The sequence below is a fragment of the Helicoverpa armigera genome, chromosome 6, assembly GCF_030705265.1.
Source record: "Helicoverpa armigera isolate CAAS_96S chromosome 6, ASM3070526v1, whole genome shotgun sequence".
Taxonomy (NCBI): domain Eukaryota; kingdom Metazoa; phylum Arthropoda; class Insecta; order Lepidoptera; family Noctuidae; genus Helicoverpa; species Helicoverpa armigera.
The window spans coordinates 4,672,998-4,694,961 of NC_087125.1; the positions used below are offsets into that span (position 1 = coordinate 4,672,998).

Below are 21,964 nucleotides of genomic sequence, written 5' to 3' on the forward strand. Positions count from 1 at the left end.
CAGGGGTCAAATAACCAAAGAGGCAAGGGAATTGGCAAATACAAGCAACCTTTTTATTCCATGGACTTTAGGCCGACCTTTATCATATATTTTCGCCAAGTTTTTTGTTTCCTTTCCCTCGTTGTATTTCGCTTCCGTTTGTTTAAAGAAAAACTAAGTCTTTTGTACTATTTGCGTATTCTTAACTCTTTGTCACCTAAGTCAGGCAGTTTAATTGTTTTGTATCAAACACGCCTCATTCATATGCACGTCATTTGACGGGAGATATGGCAGCCCATACAAACCGCCCCCACAATCCCATTCTAAATTGCCTGACAAAATCTCGCATCCCTTTGTGTAATAGAGTTATTATTACGGGCCGCTGATTTGATGAGGATCCCTCAGATATTATTGGTAACAAAATGGCATGTTACCCACCTTTTGGCTATAAAAATATTTTGGCTATTTAAAAACGGTACATTCTTTTATATATATATTCTAAAAACAGAAATAAAATATAGAGCCAAAATGATTATGCCGTCTTTAAGGTCCTTGTTCGCTAAAATGAAAAGCAAGCTTCGAGTATAAATTATTTTCCCGGCTAGCTTGGAAATGTCGAGACTATAGGTCGTTTCCCGTAGGGTGGTGGGGGGTTGTGGAACAGCGTAGTTTCCTCTGTTGCCATAGCGACGCCCCGCACGTGGCCCGTCCTTTTGCAACCTGCCTCCGAATTAGCAGACTGAAACACGACCCTTAAAGGCATCATCCCATAGGTTATAGACATTATAGTGGTCGGCTACACCGAAAATGTGCCATCAGTAGTAATCGCGCGTGTGATACATATGTTTACCACACCCCTTTGAGTAAATGATGTGCTCGCTGCATTATCAGCCCGGAAAAGAGGATTGTAAAAGCATATTACATTTAAATTGATAATCACACCTCCCCCTTTGCCTTTCTGTGCGTTCTATTGAGATTTACAGTTTTTTTTTATAAACGGTTTCTCGCAGTGTTGTGTTACTGTGAGGTGGCACCCTAGTCTAATTGCATTTCATTTATTCAAGACTCTAGTACCCTCAAACGATCAAGAAACCGACATGGGGGTTGCTGCCCTAGTTGCTCATTAGTTTATGCTTTTAGGTAGATCTTATTAATTATTAAAGCAAAGTATTCATTTGCAATTTTTTACACAGATGTGCGAACTTCGTGAAAAATGGGCTTGATTTTTTTTTGAGTTTAACTCTAATCTCTTGGACTTATCTCGGACTCTTTCGACTTTTAATCGAGGATTGCGATCTGGCATCATTTGCCAAAAAAAGGTTTCATTAATCGCTCGGTCGGCATCGAGGTTCCCCCACGGATAATGCTCTGATAAATGGTTAGAAACAGTTTAAAATTCAAATTGGATTCAATTTTGAGATAGTCCGAACTTATGGGCCGGTTCTTTAATCGGATTTGGTAACACTCCTGCAAGATTAGGATATAGATGCTTTTGGCGAAGCAAATTATAGATTAAATGGTTTTGTGTATACGTATAGGTATTATAAAGTACAGCCTTTTGGGAAGCGACATATCAAGATTGGAGTAGTTACTTTTACTAGATTATTCCATAAAATAATTACTCTATAATAATATTCGTGCTGACCCTAGGGAGTACTACGAAGAGTATGTCATGTAACAAATTGCTGCTGATGTCATGCTTGTTCAATGTTCAGTAATAAAAACTCCCCTCTGGTAAAGCAATCGATACCCAGTACCTCCATTATATATTTATTGCAAACAGGGTCTAGGGGCCGCTGAGGAAAATGGAAATGTCCTACAAACTTTATACCGCTGCCAGGACTTCACTTGATTTAACCGTAATTGTGTAAAGTCGTACTGAAATATTTTTTCTTAACTTTCTTCTTGTATTTTCTTAGTCACTATTGTTTCTTAACTTCATTTTTAATACGGCACATATATGGTAGCCTAAAATGGTAGGTAAAACGACCCTTAGACATATGTAGATTACTAAATAGTACCTTCGATTTTATTCTTTGTGTACATAAGCTGACCTGCATGAAAATTATAAATTGTTGGCGTGCTACGAATGTAAACCAATTACAATTTATAAAACAATGCTAGTATAATCGCTTACAGTTTAAATCGTGTGAATGAAATATTAAAACAGTGTGCAATAAATTAGTTTTGTGCTCACATAAAACGTGCGTTGGTAACAAATAGATAGTTCTTTACAAAGATAATATTCATTCGGAGCGGTTCCGGTTATGGTAATGTCTACCAGTGTCCTTGAGGTGACTGTGAATTTTAAATGGTTTAGATTTCTTGTCATAGTTACCTGAAGCTATTTATAATTATGGCTTCAACGCATTGTATTTGATTCAAATTGAGGTATACAGTATGTTTTGAATTTGCAACTGGAGCCCGCAGAAGTTAATTATTCCTCTATGTAACAAGTTCACATGCTTATAATACCCGATGGCTGTTAACTTTGCGTCTATATGGGCCGGGAGCTTTCCAACTTTGCATTAATTACTGCCGAGCAACTTTGCCTGCCGAACAAACTGTTCGGGCAATAAACATTGAACAATATCTCACTAACTTCCTTGTCCGAAGTTAGCATCCGAATACAAATGAAGTTTTACGAAATACTTTGATATTCAGAGGAATATTTTCTTATCTACTCAATACTTACCTACACAACTTTTCTTTTAGGATTCAGATTGCAATGCTGACATAAATGTAGAAAAAGTCTACTTTATTACGTGGACATGAAATGTATTTTATTCTGCCGCAAATGGACCAAGTTTAGCTCCCCTAACGAAAAAGTTTTGCGCTTTGTAAACAGAACGCAAGCAGAGTTTGCCGTTTGCATATGAAATGCTGTTAGTAGTCCGGCAGCGTGGGGATTAAACCACACATCGGGAACTACATTTCTATAGGGACATGTTGCAGAGAGGAATGACTCATCGTAATAATGCTGATACAATTCCAACGTATACTTGTAACTTACTACGAATTACTCACAAATTCAATGCGTCACATAATTCCTTCGATGAGTGAGTCATTTGAACTTGCATTCAGTATTAAGATGAATGATTCGAGTCTTTATTGGATTCTGAACACTCATTTGAATACTACGAAATAGAAATCAAGGTTATAATAGTAACGAGCTTATCGGACTCCAGCGTATTTTAACACCCAACTATACTCTTGTAAAGGCTTTGAGTAGGTTGGTGCGATAACGGCTGCTGTAAGTTACAGGAGGGCAATGAACCAAGCGCAGGGATGACTCATCGGTCACCGTAGCTTTTTGAAATCGCCATTTGCTTGCAAAAAACGGCTCCAGTTGACGATGAGACGCAAATGGACTCGCTTACTTCTCGGTCACGTTTGGATGGTTAAATTCTTGATGCATGTTCTAGTCACACGCAAAGCTGCATAGTTATTTTTTGTGTCTGTACTTATCACATTCCTTATAGTGCTGCTCAAATTCAACAAATAGGAGTTAATTGAAGTACTCGAATATAACTCCATGGTCGACGGCAAAGGAACAAAGCATACGTATTGAATATTAATTAATGAACGCCATAATAACGGAAGGATTCGAGAGCCCTGCATTCCGCGTGGTGAGAGCCATTAACAATACTCTGAGCCACGGACAGAATGGACCGGGAGGGTACGATAATTTACCGGAGTTTTATTGTAATAAATGAAGTGTAAAGGGAGAGTCTATAGGTTTGTCTGAACACGTCGATATCAACTTTTAACAATGGTCGAGTTTTTAATTTCAATCGGATAATATGTAAAAACCTTCGCCGTGTTAAACTCTCATCGAGATGTACATTGATAATTATGAATTACTTTTTATCAATGTAAGCATATCATTCACATTTCCCGTCTGTATAAACTTGACCCAGTTGCAATATGAGAGCAACTAGGAGAGCATGGCCTTCATCCAGTTTCCAATGCGAACATGTAGAAAATTCTGCACCAGAGAGTACGTCAATTATACCGACAACACGACCTGTAGCGTGTTTTTCCCGATGTGAACAGCTACGGTGAAAATTTCATTTCGGAGTTCCGTTTCCGAGCAACGTTCGGGGTTGTTTGTTTGAATTCAATCAATTTGTTGGTTTTAACTCTTTGTTTTTTTTTCTCTTGCAACGTAGAGCGCGTTCACGTGTTATCCCCTGATGTCTAATACATAGATATATCATCGTTTTCCAAATTGAGCATATTAAAATTTCAAAAAAGATTAATAGGTACTGTGAATCCTACGCCAACGAATTGCCGCTTAAAATCACATTAACACTTTTAATAGTCTTGATTTAGGCGCCGAGACTTATCGAGTTACTAAACAAAGTTTTTTGCCTACAATAACATTAATTTGGAGAATGACGTGTAAACGATTACAAGGCAAGGTCGTCGATTAATTTCCGCGGTCATTTCATATAACGCGTGGCACAGATGACACGAACATTACGTGTTTGTTATTTACATTATTACATAAATGTTATATTTGAGTATTTTTATCCGAAAAATAGTTTCAGTTAAGCCTGTAACTTTTTGTTAGTTGTGTATATTTTATTCAACTTATATGGTCCATTATACCTTTATAAATATGTACCTCGTACTTCGGCCAACGTTATGAAAGCCTTCACAAAAACTTACATATAATTTGCGGTAGAGATTTAGAACCAGGATCTTATTATCTTGTTTCTTAATTCAATATAATTTTAATGATATCTCTCACGTATCATCGACAGCGATCCAGAACTAGGTACTCCTTGAGCAAGTGCAGTAATGAGAGATGGATAATCAGTGGAGCGTGCATTAACGGGAGTCACACTTCAAGTGCAGCGGTCATATGATATATTGAAACGAAATATCTTTAATCTTACAGTATTAAATTTAGTACGAGTCTGCAGACACATTTAATCTGGTTGAGAATGCAATTGATATGCAGTAAAAATTATTTAGAAACACATTTAAATCAATTCAAATACGGCTGATAAGTACATAGAGGTTCGATATAATAATGACAAGCTTTATTATGACGGGTAATAGCAATAAAATTGTACAGTTTATGGCCATAGACGATGGACTGCGTGCGACCAGGCTCTCGAAGTTCAAGTGAAGTGATTTTACGACCAAAGCTTGAATAAATATATAACTTTACCCACTTTGACAAGGGTTTCATAATAATTGTGACTGATATCACAGTCAGCAGTAAATTAAATGTGTCTGTAAAAATAGATTCGATGATTTGGTCGATTCATTGTAAACAAACATTTGTTCGCGCGCTTTGTTCTCCAACAAAGAACAAAGTTTACCATAGACTGGAGCACTCTCTAGTCAAGTTACGTGTGGTAGCTTCAACTACAAGTCGAGTGGAGTGCTTGTTCAACATGTCTCCTGTGAAGATGTCGCAACGCTGCCTGCCTGCCACTTCTCTTTAGACTTCTGTATGCTCATACTTACACAGTCTAGTATAGCACGAACCACAATATTTTGACTCCAAATTGCTCAAACTTATTCTCTAATAGTTTCCTTCAACCAATATAAGCACCTGTGTTTATTTATTGGTAAACTTTAAAGCTACGTTTAGCTTCAAGCTCTCTGGAATCAATTCGTCAAGTGCTTGAGTGCTCCTCTTACAAAAATGACGGCTTTAATTCTCAAGAGAAATAAACAATCTTTTGAATGAATGCTTTTTAGGAGGGCAATAATGATGGAACCCAAATTTTGGTTAGAGTACATTTTGTTTCTAAACAATATTGTTGAGAGTTTTATTTTGGGTGCTGCTAAGAAAATTAAAGAAGTAGACCTCAAAAGTATAAAAAATATAGTTTTCTTACTTGGAATACATGTTAGGTCAGCATTACAAAATCATGAAATTATTTCACAATAAACTAATACTGATTATTATCTACTGAGATATCGCAACGTAGTGAGGACGTGCGTGTGTCCCGACTGTTCCGAGTTCGTGACCAGCTATTATGATAAACAATTTCTTCGTCAGTCTCAGCACGTTCACCGCGAACTACATACGTCTTATTATATTAATACATTCTCTACATAATAATGTCTTACTAATGTTATATTACTTGATCAGAATAATATAACACTGTTTTTAAACTAGGTCCCCTGTTGGCATTTCTAATACTTATTTTAAACCAACAGGAATTTTCATCAATAAGAGAGCTTCCATCACACAATAGTATCTCGTCGGCTTCGTGACACCGTGAATTCAAAATCATGTACCGTTATAATTTAGTGTTCGCTGTCTGGAGCCTGACTATGAATAACAGAAAAGCACTTGGCTAAAAACTTGAGCACTATAGCGAAATTAAACTGCTCGTTTTTTACATCGGCTACGTGGAACGAATTGTGGCTTTGTCATGTTTTAAAAACGTTTCACGTTCACGATTTACCCCGTTCTGTATAAAAAAAAATACCTTTTCATTTGTTATTCTGGTCCATCGTTGGTCGTTTTGTTATCTATAGGCCTGTCAAGTGACGTTCGGTTATGATAGTTGTTCCCGGGAGACGTTTGTGGTGCGGCGGCGTCGACACTGCAGCGGGTAACGGAAGACTTCGGTTCTCGCTTCACAATTAGTGCCTTGTCCCGTTACCGGCGCATTGTCTGCTTTAATACTCCACCGGTTATATTCCTTTGTGCATTCTTAATGGAAGGTTTCAGATTGTTTGTTTTGCTTTTAATATTTACAACCAAACGGCCTATTGTGAGGTAATATGTCATTCATGCCCTTACGCATTGTTACATGAATCTGTATAAACCCCATTGTTCAGTGCAATTCAAACTGGAATTCGAGTCATGATTTTTATTAGTAATTTCAGAAATTTATAAATTACTGGGCAGTTGTTAAATCACGCAGTAAATGTTTATGATGTCATTAGCTGCTGTGTTTATTCAGCAGCTTTTAGAGTGTTATTTAAATAATAACATTACACATTTCATACATTTCAATTTAAACAATATTTCAAATAATGTTTAACCATTAGCGTACAGTGCGCCCTTTAAAAGGGACCTCCCACCGGAAATGTATGTCCGTAAACGCAATGGGTCCCTGAATTCAAATGAAACTAATTTTGCATTTATTATGAATTAGAAAGCTATGAGTGTAAAGGGGTCCATATAGCATTTATATTGGACATGTATCAATGTAGGTATCGATTTCTTCATTGCCAAAACTTAGTTTCATAAAAATTCGTTAACCATATGTAAATTGAGGTGTGGTTCAATGAAAATATGAAAGGATCGCAACCTTCAGTCAGCCTTGAAAGAAAGCCAAGGACAGCAGCCACTACCCCGGGCGAGACCTTCCCTCTGGCCTCGGACGAGAAATGTGCGTCAGTGCGTCCTTGAGCCTCACTCAATGGATACCTATTCATTTTCTCAGTGATCATCAGTGAGTGGTTTTACGGAGATATTTTTAGAAGGCTCTTATCAAATTCGATTATTCAGAAATGTTCGTAAATCAACTTAACAAATGTTCCTTGTCTTCCTATAATAATGCTCACTATATTCTGGGACAACATTCTGTTGACACGAAAATGTTTATGAATGAGCTCAGTAGCCACGTCGATCGACGAACATATTTTTCTGCTTCATTTGTCATCACATATTACAATAATCATTTGTTATTCCATAACTTCACGCTAGCAAAAAGTTTACATTACGTATCTTTAACAGTTACATATTTCTGTATTAAATATAACGGTTTAACCGCCTAGCTTCCCATTTACATTTTTCAGTGGCAAGCCTATAAATCATTTGCTTTGCATGATCCATCACAAGATGAACATGGGAAACGTTTTACGTCGGACATTTCGACCAGTCTCTGATGTTGATTTGATATCTTCCTTAGTTTATGTAACTTTAGCTACAAATTATCTATGTACATGACTATGTATTCACTAGATTTTTTATTTGTCTAGTAGATAATTGGCAAATTGCACGTGTGTGCATAAGTATGGGAATTCGTACAATTCTACAAAAGTATAATATCAACATTGTCAAGGAAATTATACAGCATTAGTGGTATACTGAGGAAATGGGATTATTTTCGGGCGGATATTAAATTATAGCCGGTGAGAGCCGGATTACGTGGTGCGGGTGCCATTGTAGTCCAAACTTTACAACCCAATTATCAATCACGAAGAATAAATCGTTGTATAACCAAAAAGGATCGGTGCAAGTGGCTATAAATTATTCTAGAGGCACTCTAACGCCTTTTGGAGAGGGTACACCGATTAACATATCGTCTAGATGCAATAACATGACAATAAAAGAGCTATAACGTATTTGTAATTATGCGTGGACAGAACACGTGGTTGCGCACGCGCCGGAAGCTAGGGATAGCCGATACTTGACATTGTTTAAACTGCCGACACCTGCCACCTCCGATCATGCGGAGAATTCCAAGTAGATGCCGCCGAAATAATTAATTACTATCGAAGTTTACGGAGAATTGAGTAATTATGCATGCTTATCATTTCACGGTTTTTGTAGGCAATATCTTCTAGCCCATACAAATAATTAAACAAAACTTTGTTGAAGTGTTTAGTGATCTGAAAAACCTAGGTTGAAAAGTGTGAAATTGACGAAAAATCGTGCATTCTAATACGTAGAGAGCAAAGACCACTAAGATGCGTCCGCGCGTGTTCATTTAATTTCCTCGCAGTGACCGCGATAACCGCTTGTTGGTTCAATGTAAGTAATTAATTTTACCGAGCTTCGTTAATGCGGTCGGGACAACTTAATAACACCTCTCTTCGCGTTCGCTATAGCAACGAGAATGTTTGCGGTGCACTAAAACACATCATGCATTCTGAAATTGTATTGTTCCACAACATTCCTGAATATTCCACATTTGTGTTGCATATTTGTACTTCATTGTATTCAGCAACAATGCGATGTAATTCAGTATTTTTAAACATCGTGATAGATACGGAGTTAGTTTTATACCAAAAATTTTCTATAGTGGTTCTTTGAATATCTTTTTTCCCGTTCATTTCCTACGCGGTCTCATTCGTTAAATTGTTGGAATTTATCTTTACCAAGTTGAATTTTCTTAATCTTAATCAGTCTTTTATATTTGTTTTTTATAAGCATGCGTAATGCACAGATGTATGGCATTTGTTTTTTACTAAATCAAGGTTAGGCAGGCAGCTAACGTTCGGCTACTGGAGCCTGGTACGCACGTAGCTCGCTCACAAATCTCGCCAATCGATTGTTCCAGTGGCCATGAACTCGAACCTCGTCTCGCACTATGCCGACGTTTCACAGAAAGCACTCAGAACAAGTAAAATAACATCACGTTTCTACACCCACTCTTATAATTCATGACGATGTTATACAATTCTTTGATTGTTGTAACATACCCATAAGTTACAAAGTTAATCGAAGCCCAGAAAATTAACACTATTCATGAAGTAGAAAATGTAGTGACAGCGAGGTGTCGCCACCGTCTGGCGCCTTAGGAAAAAGTTGCACACTTACAGAATGGGGACTACATTGCGTTTCACGTTGCATCATATATGTTAGAAGCAGACGCATCTCAACCACTTTTTGCGATGCTGAGAAACTGTCTCAATCAACTTTCATCATACTAAGTTGGTAAGCAAAGAAATCCCAGCAAAATAAACATTCATGACTTTTTTTCACAGTAAGTTAGTTTATAGCTGTTTGAAATTACGGCCAAGGAAATCGAAGGATAAATGCATTGTGTACCTAGTTTTATCGGAGAAAATACAATTGGCCTCATTTCGCGACCCAGTTCCTTCCTTCAGAGAGCATTAGAAGAATATGCTTTAAAAGAAAAGGAGCAGCTGCATTTCGCTCCCCTCACTCAAATCATTGTTCGTCCAAAGGGTCGTCCGAAATGGGGAGCAAAGGCCATTACAAAAAAATGTTATAATAGAACGCATCCAGGTACCCACGCAGAGATCTATTGGTGTTATTCTGTTTTATAAAGAACAAATATGATGATTCTGCTACAAATAAAATCAATTTTAGCGCGAAGATTATTACATTAGATCATGATTTGAGGATTGTCATCGTGACATGGCTGCTACCAATTGCGATGTTTCGCAGAGTCTAACCTAATTTAGGCAGACAAATTGCCTGTATACACAGATACAAATTAGTCTGAGTACATTTGTAGGTGAAAGCATGCGGGCATGCAATAACAACTAACAACTCGCAATGCGTACAATGTTTGTGCAATGCGGACTTGTTCAGTTATGACGATGACGTAGCCGCACTCCTGTCCATCTGCTAATTGAAATTCATTGATTCGTTCTCGTGTCCGTGTAGTTATGTATACTCTATCGAGTAAATTCCTAATTAGCACTTAGGCAATGATTGTTACGGCTAATTGCGCATATTAGAGGTTAGATTAAATGCTGTCTGCAGTAGTCTTGAATGAAGTATTCAGACTACTAACTAAACTGTGCTCACTTATTGAAATATTTGAGGCAATAGATACACACCAGCTATGTATAATAAACGCCCTTTATTGATAGCTCCCCTCGATATACGTCCGACTGCTATTGGAAGTGCATTAAAGCTATTAGTAAGTAGTTAGCGCATTCCACACAAAAAGGGAGACTCCTCCTAGGGGGAGAGATTCTGAGCTCAAATTCACTGTATTGGATTTCTGTTTACTCTATTATACATATTTACTCCTAGAATAAGGACTTATACAGGAAATACGTGCGGTTATATCATAGCAAACCTCGATCCTACTCCATGGCACTGAACACCCACATTCTTTGTTATGTGAATCATTTAATAAGCTTGCTTCACCATTTACGGCGACTAATAAATCACGATTAAGGTACTCCGACCTGTTAACAAGTCACAATACCTTATTGTCAGCCTGTGACATAAGTGGTCATGTAGGCTTGGTTTTAGTGTACTGAATTTTTCGTTGATGGTATTAATTTTATGTATTAGTTGGTCGACCTCTTGCACGGTCACGGAAGGTCATCAGCTAGCTTGTTCCGTCAAGATCAGGGCCACGCGGTCACCGGCCGAGCGTGTTCTACGCCTCACTGATCGGTTACTTCATGTCAACAGTTTTTTTTATTCTCTCCCTTGGTCGTTCCCGTTGATGATGTCATTTTCTTATCTTTAGAACACTTGTTCAGTTCATCGCGCTTTGATGGTGAAATAATTTCAGATAATACTTTGCCGAATTTTCATATCAATTGCTGGCAGAGAAACAAATTTCTTAGAAATGATTTCTAAACTAATGGTTTATGTAGCATTATATTAAACTATACTATTATCATGCTATTGCTTGAATGCTCGTTTTAGAATTCACAGCCTAAACTGAAGGGAGTACGACTCATCTTGGGTCATTAAGTAGGCGTCACGTAAAGCGATGCCGGATACCCTGTAATCAGGAGATTAGCAGCACCTATCACTCTCTGTAATTATAAGAAACATCAAAGGGATCGTGAACTTGGCGAAGCTTTACGTCTCCGCTTCGGGAAAAGCGTTCATCAAAACCAGTGATTTGGTAACTGATTGTGTTGAAAATTTTAATAAGCTCAAGTAGGTGTATTTTATTTAGTTGTAGCAGACTTGTGAGTCGTATCGCAGGGGAGGCGTCGCGCGGGCGCGTATCGATCGCGCCGCCACCGCGCGGCCTGCATACGAATACCAGAATCGCCCTCCGTTCAGCCCCTTATCAACCACTTCCACCTACTAGACCCCAAGCCCTTCGTTAGTGTCGTGACCTCGTTGATTGTTATGTCAACTCTGCACTCACTGGACACGACTTACCTAGCGGGAAAACTCCAATTATAACACTAGGAAGCAAAATGTTAAGTCGTTGTGGTAGAAGAAGGGGAAGTCTTGGAAATTATGACAAGAAGCTTTCAATCTTTTCCTTGAACGTGAAAAAAGAACATCCTTTGTGTAGTTTGACTGAACCATATTTCGCTAGTGATAGTAATGATGTCACGAATATAAACATATCTTAGGTAGGGCCAATAAAGAAACAATAATATCAAAACAAAGCACGAACCTCTCTATACAATCGTCTAATTGTTTATAAACATCGTGAAAGTGAGCCATTTTATTAGATCGTGAGTAGTTACAACACGCTATCTATAGTAAGCTAGTGCTATGGAAGGGAAGCTAAAGTTAAACAAAAATTCACCTTCTAATTTGATCTGATTTGATTTTTTTCTTGCTCAATTGTACAGATAATCTAAAACTACTTTGCCTGTTAGTAAATATGGAAACAAAATGATAGCCTGCTTATTGCTGAATAAGTGCTTATTCTTGATCAAAGTTATAGTGTCTAATATTTATATCTTACCATCATCCCCGACAGTTCTTCCTTGTCTGGGCAATTTAGCTGATTATGTTACGGGGTGGTTTCCACCCTAAAAATTGGAGCAATTTTCCAGCCGAGATCTCGCCTACTTATTGCGTCGCAAAATGTCTCCGCGACGCCTACAGCCGACTAAGTAGGGCAGGCAAGCTGTGGCACCCATGGATTTATCCCGATGTAAATTTCATAACTGTGATTTAGCATCCAGAATATTAAATTTGAATTAATGGAGACTGAGAAATGATTCTGAATAATCTTATATGCTTACTTACGCGGGTCTAAAACCAAATTGGGGCGAATAAACTGTGATGATCCATTGGAAGCAACACTGATAAGCTTAAATGCATGTAGTTATTTTCATAGCATATAGGTACTTTTTAACCAGACTACTAAATTAATAAAACAGTGCAGTTTCGATGCATAGCCTAGCCAGCAGCAAGTTGTTTGAGCAAACGGAAATGGCCAACTAGGAGCGGAGGCGACTCGATGAAGGCAATTTAGCGAGACTTCTCCCGAGGCATCGTCTTATTAACAATCGCCCTATGTATGGTAATCACGTTTTGCAAAGAAAATTCACAAGAACTTTTTCATTCGTTGATCTAATGGCAACTCAAATCAGGGAAGCTTCAAAAAAGTTTAGAGTCGTTTCGATGTTTTAAGTTAGTGTGCATAGTGTCCCGATGACGTAGTCGTTAGAATGGACTCGCAGATCGATACGACGACGCCAATTGGTCGGTGTCGCCGCTCGCAACAACAGAGGGTTCAACAGTCGAAACATTAGAATCTGTTGCTATGTTTACAATTGCTTGCATCATACGGCCTAGAAATAAGACTAGGGGAATAGAATTACTACCTGGAATAGAAACTAAAACGTGAATTTTATGAATGGGTGTAGATGTAACGAAAAAACTACACCAATATCTCTGAAAGGTAAGAAAGGTGATTCTGTGAAATCTGCTTGCTGGATTTTAACACAATGTGAATTCCAGCAATTGTGTCAGCACATTATTTGTATTGACAGTATCCACGTGGAACCGCAGCTGCAGCTTACGATGTAGAATAACAATAGTGACAATACACCTTCAGTCAGTGTCGTCTGCCCCTAGCAGATGTTTAAACGATTCTGCACTCTGATAACAAACCGCGTCTTACAAACGCTGCGATGTTATCAAAACGAAATGTACGAATATAACGATGAGATCAATTTCTAAAAATATGATCACACTAATAATCTTAACAAATGTATTTGTATAAAGATGTTACTTATTGGCGTTCCTTCGTAATTTTTAATTGTAGTTTTTGGTCCGTTATATATATAGCTATATTGTCAAAACCATTTGTAGGTAATTTTTACTAAATTAACTTTTAAATTAATGGTGTGCCGTATTTATCCAAGACAAATATATCAACGTTCCAGGAATCTTCCCGGTACTTCATTTATCACAGACACATATCTTCCAATCCTCCGAATACACTTTCAAATGTTTTTGGACATTGTTCAGTCGATTAGAGTTACGATTGCATAAGTCGTGTATCCGAGTGAACCGGTTTTCAAGAAACGTGTCAGGAGATTCTCCTCTGAGTGCTCACGTTCCAGAGAATGCTCAGAGCGGTTGAGACCTCCTAGTGTTCTGCGATTCATAATCTTAAGTGAAGTGTTGATAGCTTTAGAAATTGAACCCTTGCACACAAAAAGACGAATATATCATTTCTTATATTCATAGAAAATAACATGGGTAGACAAAAATGTTTTTAAACAGTATTACAAAGGTTGTGGTCCCTAAATTTTATGAAACAATGATAATTTTAAAATTAACTAACAAAAAAATAAACTTTCAGAAAAACGCAATGTCGTTATCAGCAGAAGTTTTATTAGAAATCCAATTAATTAGACTCTTGTCTTACCTGTCAGAACGATACAAATCGGCGTCAATATAGCCAGGAGTAGCAGCGAAGCCTTTAAGAAAACTCACAGAAATCGCGCTTTTTCATACACAACACTGTAACAATTTATCATTCACTTTGCAGTCAATAGATGGATGTCAATCCACAGTTTTAGTAGTTGACGATCAGAATGGAACGCCTCGGATAGATATAGCACGGTGATAATAGTACGGAGCTTTAGCGATAGGGCACACCGCCGCAGTGCGGTGTCTCGGAAAGACTGGCGGGTTTGGCGGGCGGAGGCCGGCGGGAGAGACCATGCTCGAATGACGCTCGCGACACCCCGCGGCCGCACCGCGCCAACCGAGCGGTGCTGCACCGAGCGTTTACTTGTGTCCACCAGCGGCACTGACGCACAGATAATCTTTAAACTGCCCATTCTTTCTATCAAATGCATTATTACTACCTACATGCAGAAGTTTACGTTGGTTGTTAATTGGGAGTTTACGAAACGATGCCAGAGAACCAAACCTCCAAACCGTTAATTGACAAACGGATACTGAAATCTCTTCATATGTTTAGGACTGTTTGGGGTGGAATCTTTTTTGCCGTTTTAATATTCGATATACATATAAGTAGGTATTGTAAATGTTTTCCGATGTCGCATTTTCTCTTTGAGATTTTTATTTTGTTCGCGTCTTAAAACGAAGCCTACCTACCTACTTGGTGTTACGTGGTGCCGATCGCTTGGCGCCGGCTCTTCTTTAATTTCAAGTTTATTTGACAAGTGGGCGGCTTTTTCCGTTGAGTATGTTTTCGACAAGCCTTTTTGTTTTTACTAGACGAAGCTATGGCAGGTCCTAGTACAACAGGCTTAATTTATGTATGTGACCAATGAAATTATAATGAAGAGCAAAACTTTGTTGACCTGCTAAGGTTTCGCAGAAAAGCGGCTTACCCTTTTCATGTGAAACCTTCGCGGTCGGGGCCTGACAGTTTGGTGTCTGATATGATTAAATTATTGTGGAATTAGACCAACTGTGTGCTTGGTAGGTATTTGTATCCTACCTAGAAAATAGGAATTGTACGTGCCTACATACTTTTCTGTACAAATAGATATATTTCCAGTGAAACTGAAAAACTATAGATATTAACAGGTGAAAAATAATTGATTTTAAAATCATGTGTGGTTTAGATGAAAATAGGATTCTCAACGTAATAATTAATTGGAAATTAGCTTTGCATATTTAGCTTTATAATATCAATTCGAACCGGTTTCAAGTTCTGCCAAATTTAGAAGTCGGTGACCATGGCTAATTCACTCAAGAAAAAACGTACTTACGCATGAAACTAATTTCATAAAAAGGTTAAGGAAAAAAAGTAATGGATTTGAAGCCAGTAGGCAAACTCTTTTTAGACCGACGCAAATTGTATTTTTTTAACGAAAAATACAATTACGAAAATATGTATAGATATAGGTACCTACATGCGCTTTTGGGGTTGCTGAACATGACATGCAGCCTCGATGGGAAATCGGGATAAAAGTTTTTCAGATCGATTTTTACCGGTAACCTAAACAGATATTTCAGCAATAAGTAAGTAAAGATCCCGTCCAAATACCTACCTAGTTTACAAATCCAGCCATTTTTAAGATAGCTGTCAAACAGACAAACACACAAACAATAAAATGTTTCGTAAACATTTATGTGACTTTAAAATAAAATTGCCTCGCAAAACAGTTATTTTGACAGACCAAATTGTTTGTTGTTCAGACAACGATTTTTAACACTCCAAGTAAAAATAATTATACTTAGCTAAATTGGTTATACAGTTGACTTGAATTTAATAAAGAGAAGTAGCAAGTAAATTAATTAGCGTGCCGGCCTAAAGCCATAAGCTGACACTTGACTGTTTTGGGACAGAACCCACAAACGCCGATTTGCATGTCGCTTAATTTATTAACCTAATTATAGTATAATGTAGGTACAGTCAACGTCAGGTCAGTGGTAACAGTTTCATTGGAAAATCGTACTTATTATTATTGAGTTAAGGTGCATGACAGTTACCACTGATGTGCGGTCTACCGTACAGGTACCTAGGTAGGTATCTTGTTAGTTCAGATGAAAATCACTAAACGGGTTTAGGAGTTCAGAAAAATAAACTTGCTACCTTTGCATTAAAAGCATCGAGGTGAAAACGCTTTATTTCATTTTGAAGAAATAAATATGTACGTTGAATAAAATTAATGTCAAAAATACATTATATAGTTCTGCTACTCGATACGAGATGGCGTTGCAAGAAGTTCAAGAGGAGGAAATGCCTACATAAGAATTTTACGATTTTTTAAATAGAAGCCTTTGCAATATTTTTTTCATATGTTCATTGATTAAAAAAAAAATATATATATATATTCCATTGAGTATCTAAAATTTAAAGCAACGCCATCTGTGTTCAATATTGACTAGACAATCAGATTCAACTCTGGCTTGAAGTAAAAAACTTTTTATATTTTAAACTAAATATACATTGATCGATTAACTGTTGGATAATTGATTACCGTTTGCTTAGCAATTCTGCATTATTGCCTTATTTCTGACAAAATCGATAATTTCTTGTGTCAGTTGTCACTTGTCACAAAGGAACGCGCGCATTGCTATCGCAATCATAACATCGAAGTCGCCATTACATATCGCCTAATATTGCGTTTGTGAAGGAGATTGCTTATGTCAAATAAACAGCGCGCGATTATAATTTTCTTGAACATAAACATTTCGTAGTTTCAAAAGTTTATACTCTGAAAGTCTGAAAACTAATAAAGGTGAGTAATTGACAATTATTTTTAAACTTCCTTTGTAGTGCCTAGCTATTTATAAACAGTTATATTATGGGCTAAGGCTTTTAAATAAATATTAATTAAAGTAATTATTATTTTGTAGATGGCACCGCCTCGGCGTATTGTAAGGCAACAACTAGAAATTCTTATGGATTTTCTAGAAGAGAATAGATATATGTCTAAAGGACTGCTGCCTGGAGCACCGGTCTCTCATCAAAAGACGCGGCAAAAGTGGGCAGTGCTAGCAAAACAACTGAATGCAGTACAGTCAGGGGCTTTGAAAACCCCTGATGGTTGGAAGAAGGTAAGTCTTTATGTAAATGTATTAAAAAAAAGTATAGACTATTTTAATAAATAAAATTCTAAAATTAAATACATTTTGTTTCAGTACTGGTTTGAATGGCGACACAAGTGTAGAAAAAAAGCAGCAAATGCAAGAAGATTTGGATCAGGGTCAGACGCAGGTCCAAACCGATGCATACCACTCAATGACCTAGAAGTGCGGGTGTTGGAACTAAGTGGCAAGGGATCTGTTTCTGCCGCGATGTCATCCTCCAATCAACTTGATAACTTCCTGGCGGATGATTCAGATTCAGAACCGTTAGAAAACCTCAAAGTTCGGTGTACACCGGCCAGCATTAAGACTAGACAGTCTGTCACCAGTGCACCCAGATCACCTATAGGTAATTAAAAATAATAAAAAATATTTGATTGCACACATTTTTTTTCTTTTGTCTACGATATCAAATACATTTAAACTTGATATTTCAGATGATAATTTCCGGAGTATGTCTCCACCTCCTAAATGGGCGATAGATTTTGAAGAACGAAGAGTAGCAGCGGAAGAGAGAATTGCAGATGCATTGGAGTCTATGGCATCAGTTATGAGGGCTCAGGAAGAGAGACGAGGGCTCCTTGAGGATCGGATAGCAGATGCCCTCACAGCAATAGCAGGAACCGTGCAGGATTTAAACAGTGGGGTACAAGAAGCTCTACAACATTTACACCCACTTCAAGCCAATGGTCCAGACTTAAAAGGAGATGTATTTTATAGAAATTAAATAATTTGGACAAAAGCGAAACAAATTACAAAAACTATTGGAGTAAGTGCAAATTGCGGAGTCCTGTAACTTTAAACTGATATGTTATTAAACCTAGTCTGAATGAAATTGAAGATTGTCATATTATTAGCATGTAGGTTATTATACATAAGTAGGATTGTTTACATTATGTAAGTTTACACATAGAAGACAAAAACTAATGTACAGCTAATTATTCCTATTATTCAATGTTATTTTAATGAACTGATTAGAAAATAAATAATTTATTAAAAGATTTTTTTTTATTGGACCCTGATAATACAAAATGTTATTTAATGACCTAGTAATGACGTCAATAAGTACGTATGGTGTATTGCAGGCATGGAGGCGCTGGAGACGAGTATAAACTACTGGGAAGACGCGCTGGCGGCGTTCTCGCTGGGCGCGCGCGGCGGCGTGTCGGGCACGCTCGCGCTCACCTCGCCCGAGGAGGCCGAGTTCTGCCGCGAGATACAGGACCTGCTGCAGGACGCTTACCTTCTACAGGTAGGTACTTTATGTTTATAGTTATAGTGTTCTTCCCAAACTTTTTGTCGTCACGGAAGACTGTGCCACTCGGCTTCACGGGGTAGTTGTACGGACACATGCGAGGACTTGTGCTCCGAATTTAGCGTGGGAATGACATTAAAGATTTATTTCCACCCCCTATGTACATTATGGAATACAATAAAGAACATGAATATGAACTGTGATTCTAGGAGCGTTGCGAGCTGCTGTTCTTGGACCAGCGGTCGGTGCTGTTCCGGTCGGAGAGCGGCGGCGGCGCGGCGGGGTCGGGCGGCTCGGGCGGCGCGGGGCGGCGCGTGCGCCTGCTGTCGCACTCCGCCTCCGAGCACACGCGCCGCGAGCACCACTCCAGCGCCGAGTCCTTCGCCTCAGCTGAGGATCAGGTACACACTACCGCCGGACATCTTAGCTGACGATCCACTTCAGCATTCAGATTTTTTTTGATTCTGATTAAATTTAAAAATTAGTATAGATATAATATAGTTTTAATTTAGAAAAATGTATAGAACTTTCTCTTGAATCATTTTATCAATCAGTAAAACCGCTTTTCAAACCATGGACTACAGACGGCGAAAAACCAGAGACAGATCTACCGTGGTTGGTGAGCATGGCCACAACCGTAATTTACTTGTGACATCAATTTATTTATTTTACTTAGAGGTATTTCCCTATATACTTCTCATATAATCTGTATGTAATACTCTTTATATGTATACTGATTGACTCCCTTATGTAGGTACTCTTCATGCTCCCTTATGTATTTTCCAAACTTTGTAAGGTCTGTAATACGCTTTATTTTGATTGCAGGTTGCCGACCTACGAGACTTCGACGACTTAACGGAAGCATTACCAGAACTAGAAAACTTAGAATTATATCAGGCTGCTGTAAAGCAGTTCGAAGTCGGCATACCTTACAGGTTAGCTTCTTGTCTGTAACAGTATCTCATCATCGTCCTAGCCTTTACTCAACTATGTTGGTAAATCTAATGTCCATTCAACTAAGTTTTAGTGTTTTAGAAGAAAATTTTTCTAGTCCAATGAAACAGAATTGCAAATTGAAGCTCACCGGACCATTTTAGAAATCATTTTTACATATACAAATATAATTTCACTGTTCCAGGACGCTTCGCACAGAGGTAGTACAGTGCAGCTCAGACTCGGAGTTCCTGTGCAAGCTGCATTGCCTGCGACAAGCTTTCACGCAGGTGTTCAAGGACGCCGCCGTGTGGGCCTGGTTCGTGGACGCCGGCCGACAAGTGCTCACTGATCTATTGCTGTTTGCTGATAAGGTAACTTATATTATGTCTGATTTATCTGAAGTTCTATTCAGTCATTTGTAGAGTAACTCTTACATTATGCGCCTTCCCTGTGAAAGCTACTGGAAAGTGACGCCCTGGTATTGGCACTCCAGCTACCTAAGTACCATAATATACGGACTCAACAGATTCGTTATACTGTTTAGTTACAAAATTCATATACCTACTCACAAATGTTATTTATTAGGAACCAAAGGAATTCCTGGTCGCATACGAAGAGATGGTGTCGTGGGCAACGGACGCGGCCAATTGGGCAACAATCGAAAGTGAACTTACGACTAAAGGAGTTAAGGTATAGTTCGTCAACCTTTTATGGAAATACCATCATTCCGAATAGATTAAATCACAATCAGGAATGAGTGATTCCATTCGAGAATTCCATAGATGGTTTTAAATGTATAAGTTATAGGTAAATCATTTTGTTTTACATTTCCAGGCCTTAACATTCTACGATGTAGTGTTGGACTATATTCTATTGGACGCATTTGAAGACCTCGCGTCGCCACCTTCATCCGTGCTAGCAGTAGTCCGCAATCGATGGTTATCAGATGGATTTAAAGAGAGCGTAAGTTGTTTCCTTTATTGAATACCTTATAAAATGATATTTATATTCGTAAAAGTAACAAGAATATTTATTCCAGGCATTGACAACGGCTGTGTGGTCTGTAATTAAGGCCAAGCGGCGGTACTTGCAGTACCCGGACGGTTTCATGGCTCATTTCTATTCCATATCGGAGCACTTGCTGCCGGTGCTGGTGTGGGGCTTCCTGGGCCCGCACGAGCGACTGCGAGACGTCTGCGAGTCCTTCCAGTCAGAAATCGTAGGCTTCATAGCAGACCTGTTCAACTTCCAGAAATGTCGCTACACTAATGTAGACGACCTTGCCGCTGACATAATGCAACACGCTAGATTACGTTCCGCTAACATAACCGATAAACTAGCTGAACGTATATAAATAGTTGACACGCGTATAATGTGTCTTGGATCAACGATCAGTTGCTAAGCAGTATGCCTATATTAAGTATTCGCCTTTACCTCAAATTTTCATCTCGTTGTTGACGTTATTTAATCATGCAATTTACCGAGGAATTATATTACCAATTATAAGAGATGCTAGAAAATACTATGATAATAATTAGAAGCTATTCATTGTTAACAAAACTATTGCTAAGGTTGTAGCTACATATATGGAATCTTAACATTCCTATGGTTATTTGTTCTGCTCTTCTCGGTATCATTTTTAGAGCTCAAATCGTTACGTATGTTTGTTATGCTTCTATTTTAGTCATAAGATAAAAAGTGTTCACTATTCTGTCTGTATCAACACGAAACATGGATATTAATTAAACAGCGTACTTTATCAGCATAGCGGGTATCACAAAATATCACAATAATTTAAATATTAACAGTGATAGATTATTTGTAGTAGACCTGAACGTCAATTGATCCGCATTTCCTGCGTACCGCAGTTTAAATTCGCCATCATGTATAATTAATTCATCGAATAAGTTTATTAAAAACAGTTGAGCAAATTGAAAGAATAATATCTACATGCCCATGATGTAAGTTCATTCGTTAGATTCACGATATTTTTGTAACCCCTACCGCAATCTTGTAAATAAGTTATTTTTTGCATTTTGTACTATTTGCAGTGTAAATCATGCATTCCATTTTGGAAGTATGTACCTACAGGTACTGTAGGAAACAGTGTGTCCTTTATTAACTTGTATTTAAAATAGCTTCCAAGCTTTTATTTGTAGACACAAAACTGCTTCCATAGGAATCTATAATGAATTTATAAATGAATATTATTAGTTTAATATAAATTATTTCGCATTTCTGAAGACTGTAGGTAGCTGTTCTTGTTTATAAGATATTAAATCAAGTGTACCTATAATTTTGTAAATATAGAATAAATTGAATTCAGGTTTTATTATATTTTGGTATTTTCTTTACTGACACTTCCA

The 21,964-nt window shown here is 37.9% G+C and overlaps 3 protein-coding genes across 4 annotated transcripts in view; 2 read left to right on the forward strand and 1 right to left on the reverse strand.

The window, feature by feature from the left end:
• LOC110373077 (protein unzipped) overlaps positions 1-14,645 on the reverse strand; it is a 28,846-nt gene extending 14,201 nt beyond the window's left edge. For both annotated transcript variants that reach the window (XM_049852420.2, XM_021330202.3), the window contains exon 1: positions 14,262-14,645. The gene's annotated coding sequence lies outside the window, so the exon portion shown is untranslated. The remainder of the gene's footprint in view (positions 1-14,261) is intronic.
• LOC110373075 (mitoguardin) overlaps positions 1-21,935 on the forward strand; it is a 48,475-nt gene extending 26,540 nt beyond the window's left edge. Inside the window, exons 4-10 of the mRNA XM_021330194.3 lie at positions 18,493-18,659; positions 18,872-19,063; positions 19,488-19,597; positions 19,801-19,969; positions 20,184-20,288; positions 20,433-20,561; positions 20,638-21,935. Of these exons, the coding sequence (XP_021185869.1) occupies positions 18,493-18,659; positions 18,872-19,063; positions 19,488-19,597; positions 19,801-19,969; positions 20,184-20,288; positions 20,433-20,561; positions 20,638-20,952 (1,187 nt within the window). The 3' untranslated portion in view covers positions 20,953-21,935. The remainder of the gene's footprint in view (positions 1-18,492; positions 18,660-18,871; positions 19,064-19,487; positions 19,598-19,800; positions 19,970-20,183; positions 20,289-20,432; positions 20,562-20,637) is intronic.
• Positions 16,838-18,309, forward strand: LOC110373078 (uncharacterized). The gene is made up of 4 exons (XM_021330203.3): positions 16,838-17,058; positions 17,177-17,377; positions 17,462-17,756; positions 17,845-18,309. Exons 2-4 carry the CDS (start codon positions 17,177-17,179, stop codon positions 18,132-18,134), a joined length of 786 nt encoding a protein of 261 aa, XP_021185878.3. The 5' UTR covers positions 16,838-17,058; the 3' UTR covers positions 18,135-18,309.
• Positions 21,936-21,964: the final 29 nt, after the last annotated feature.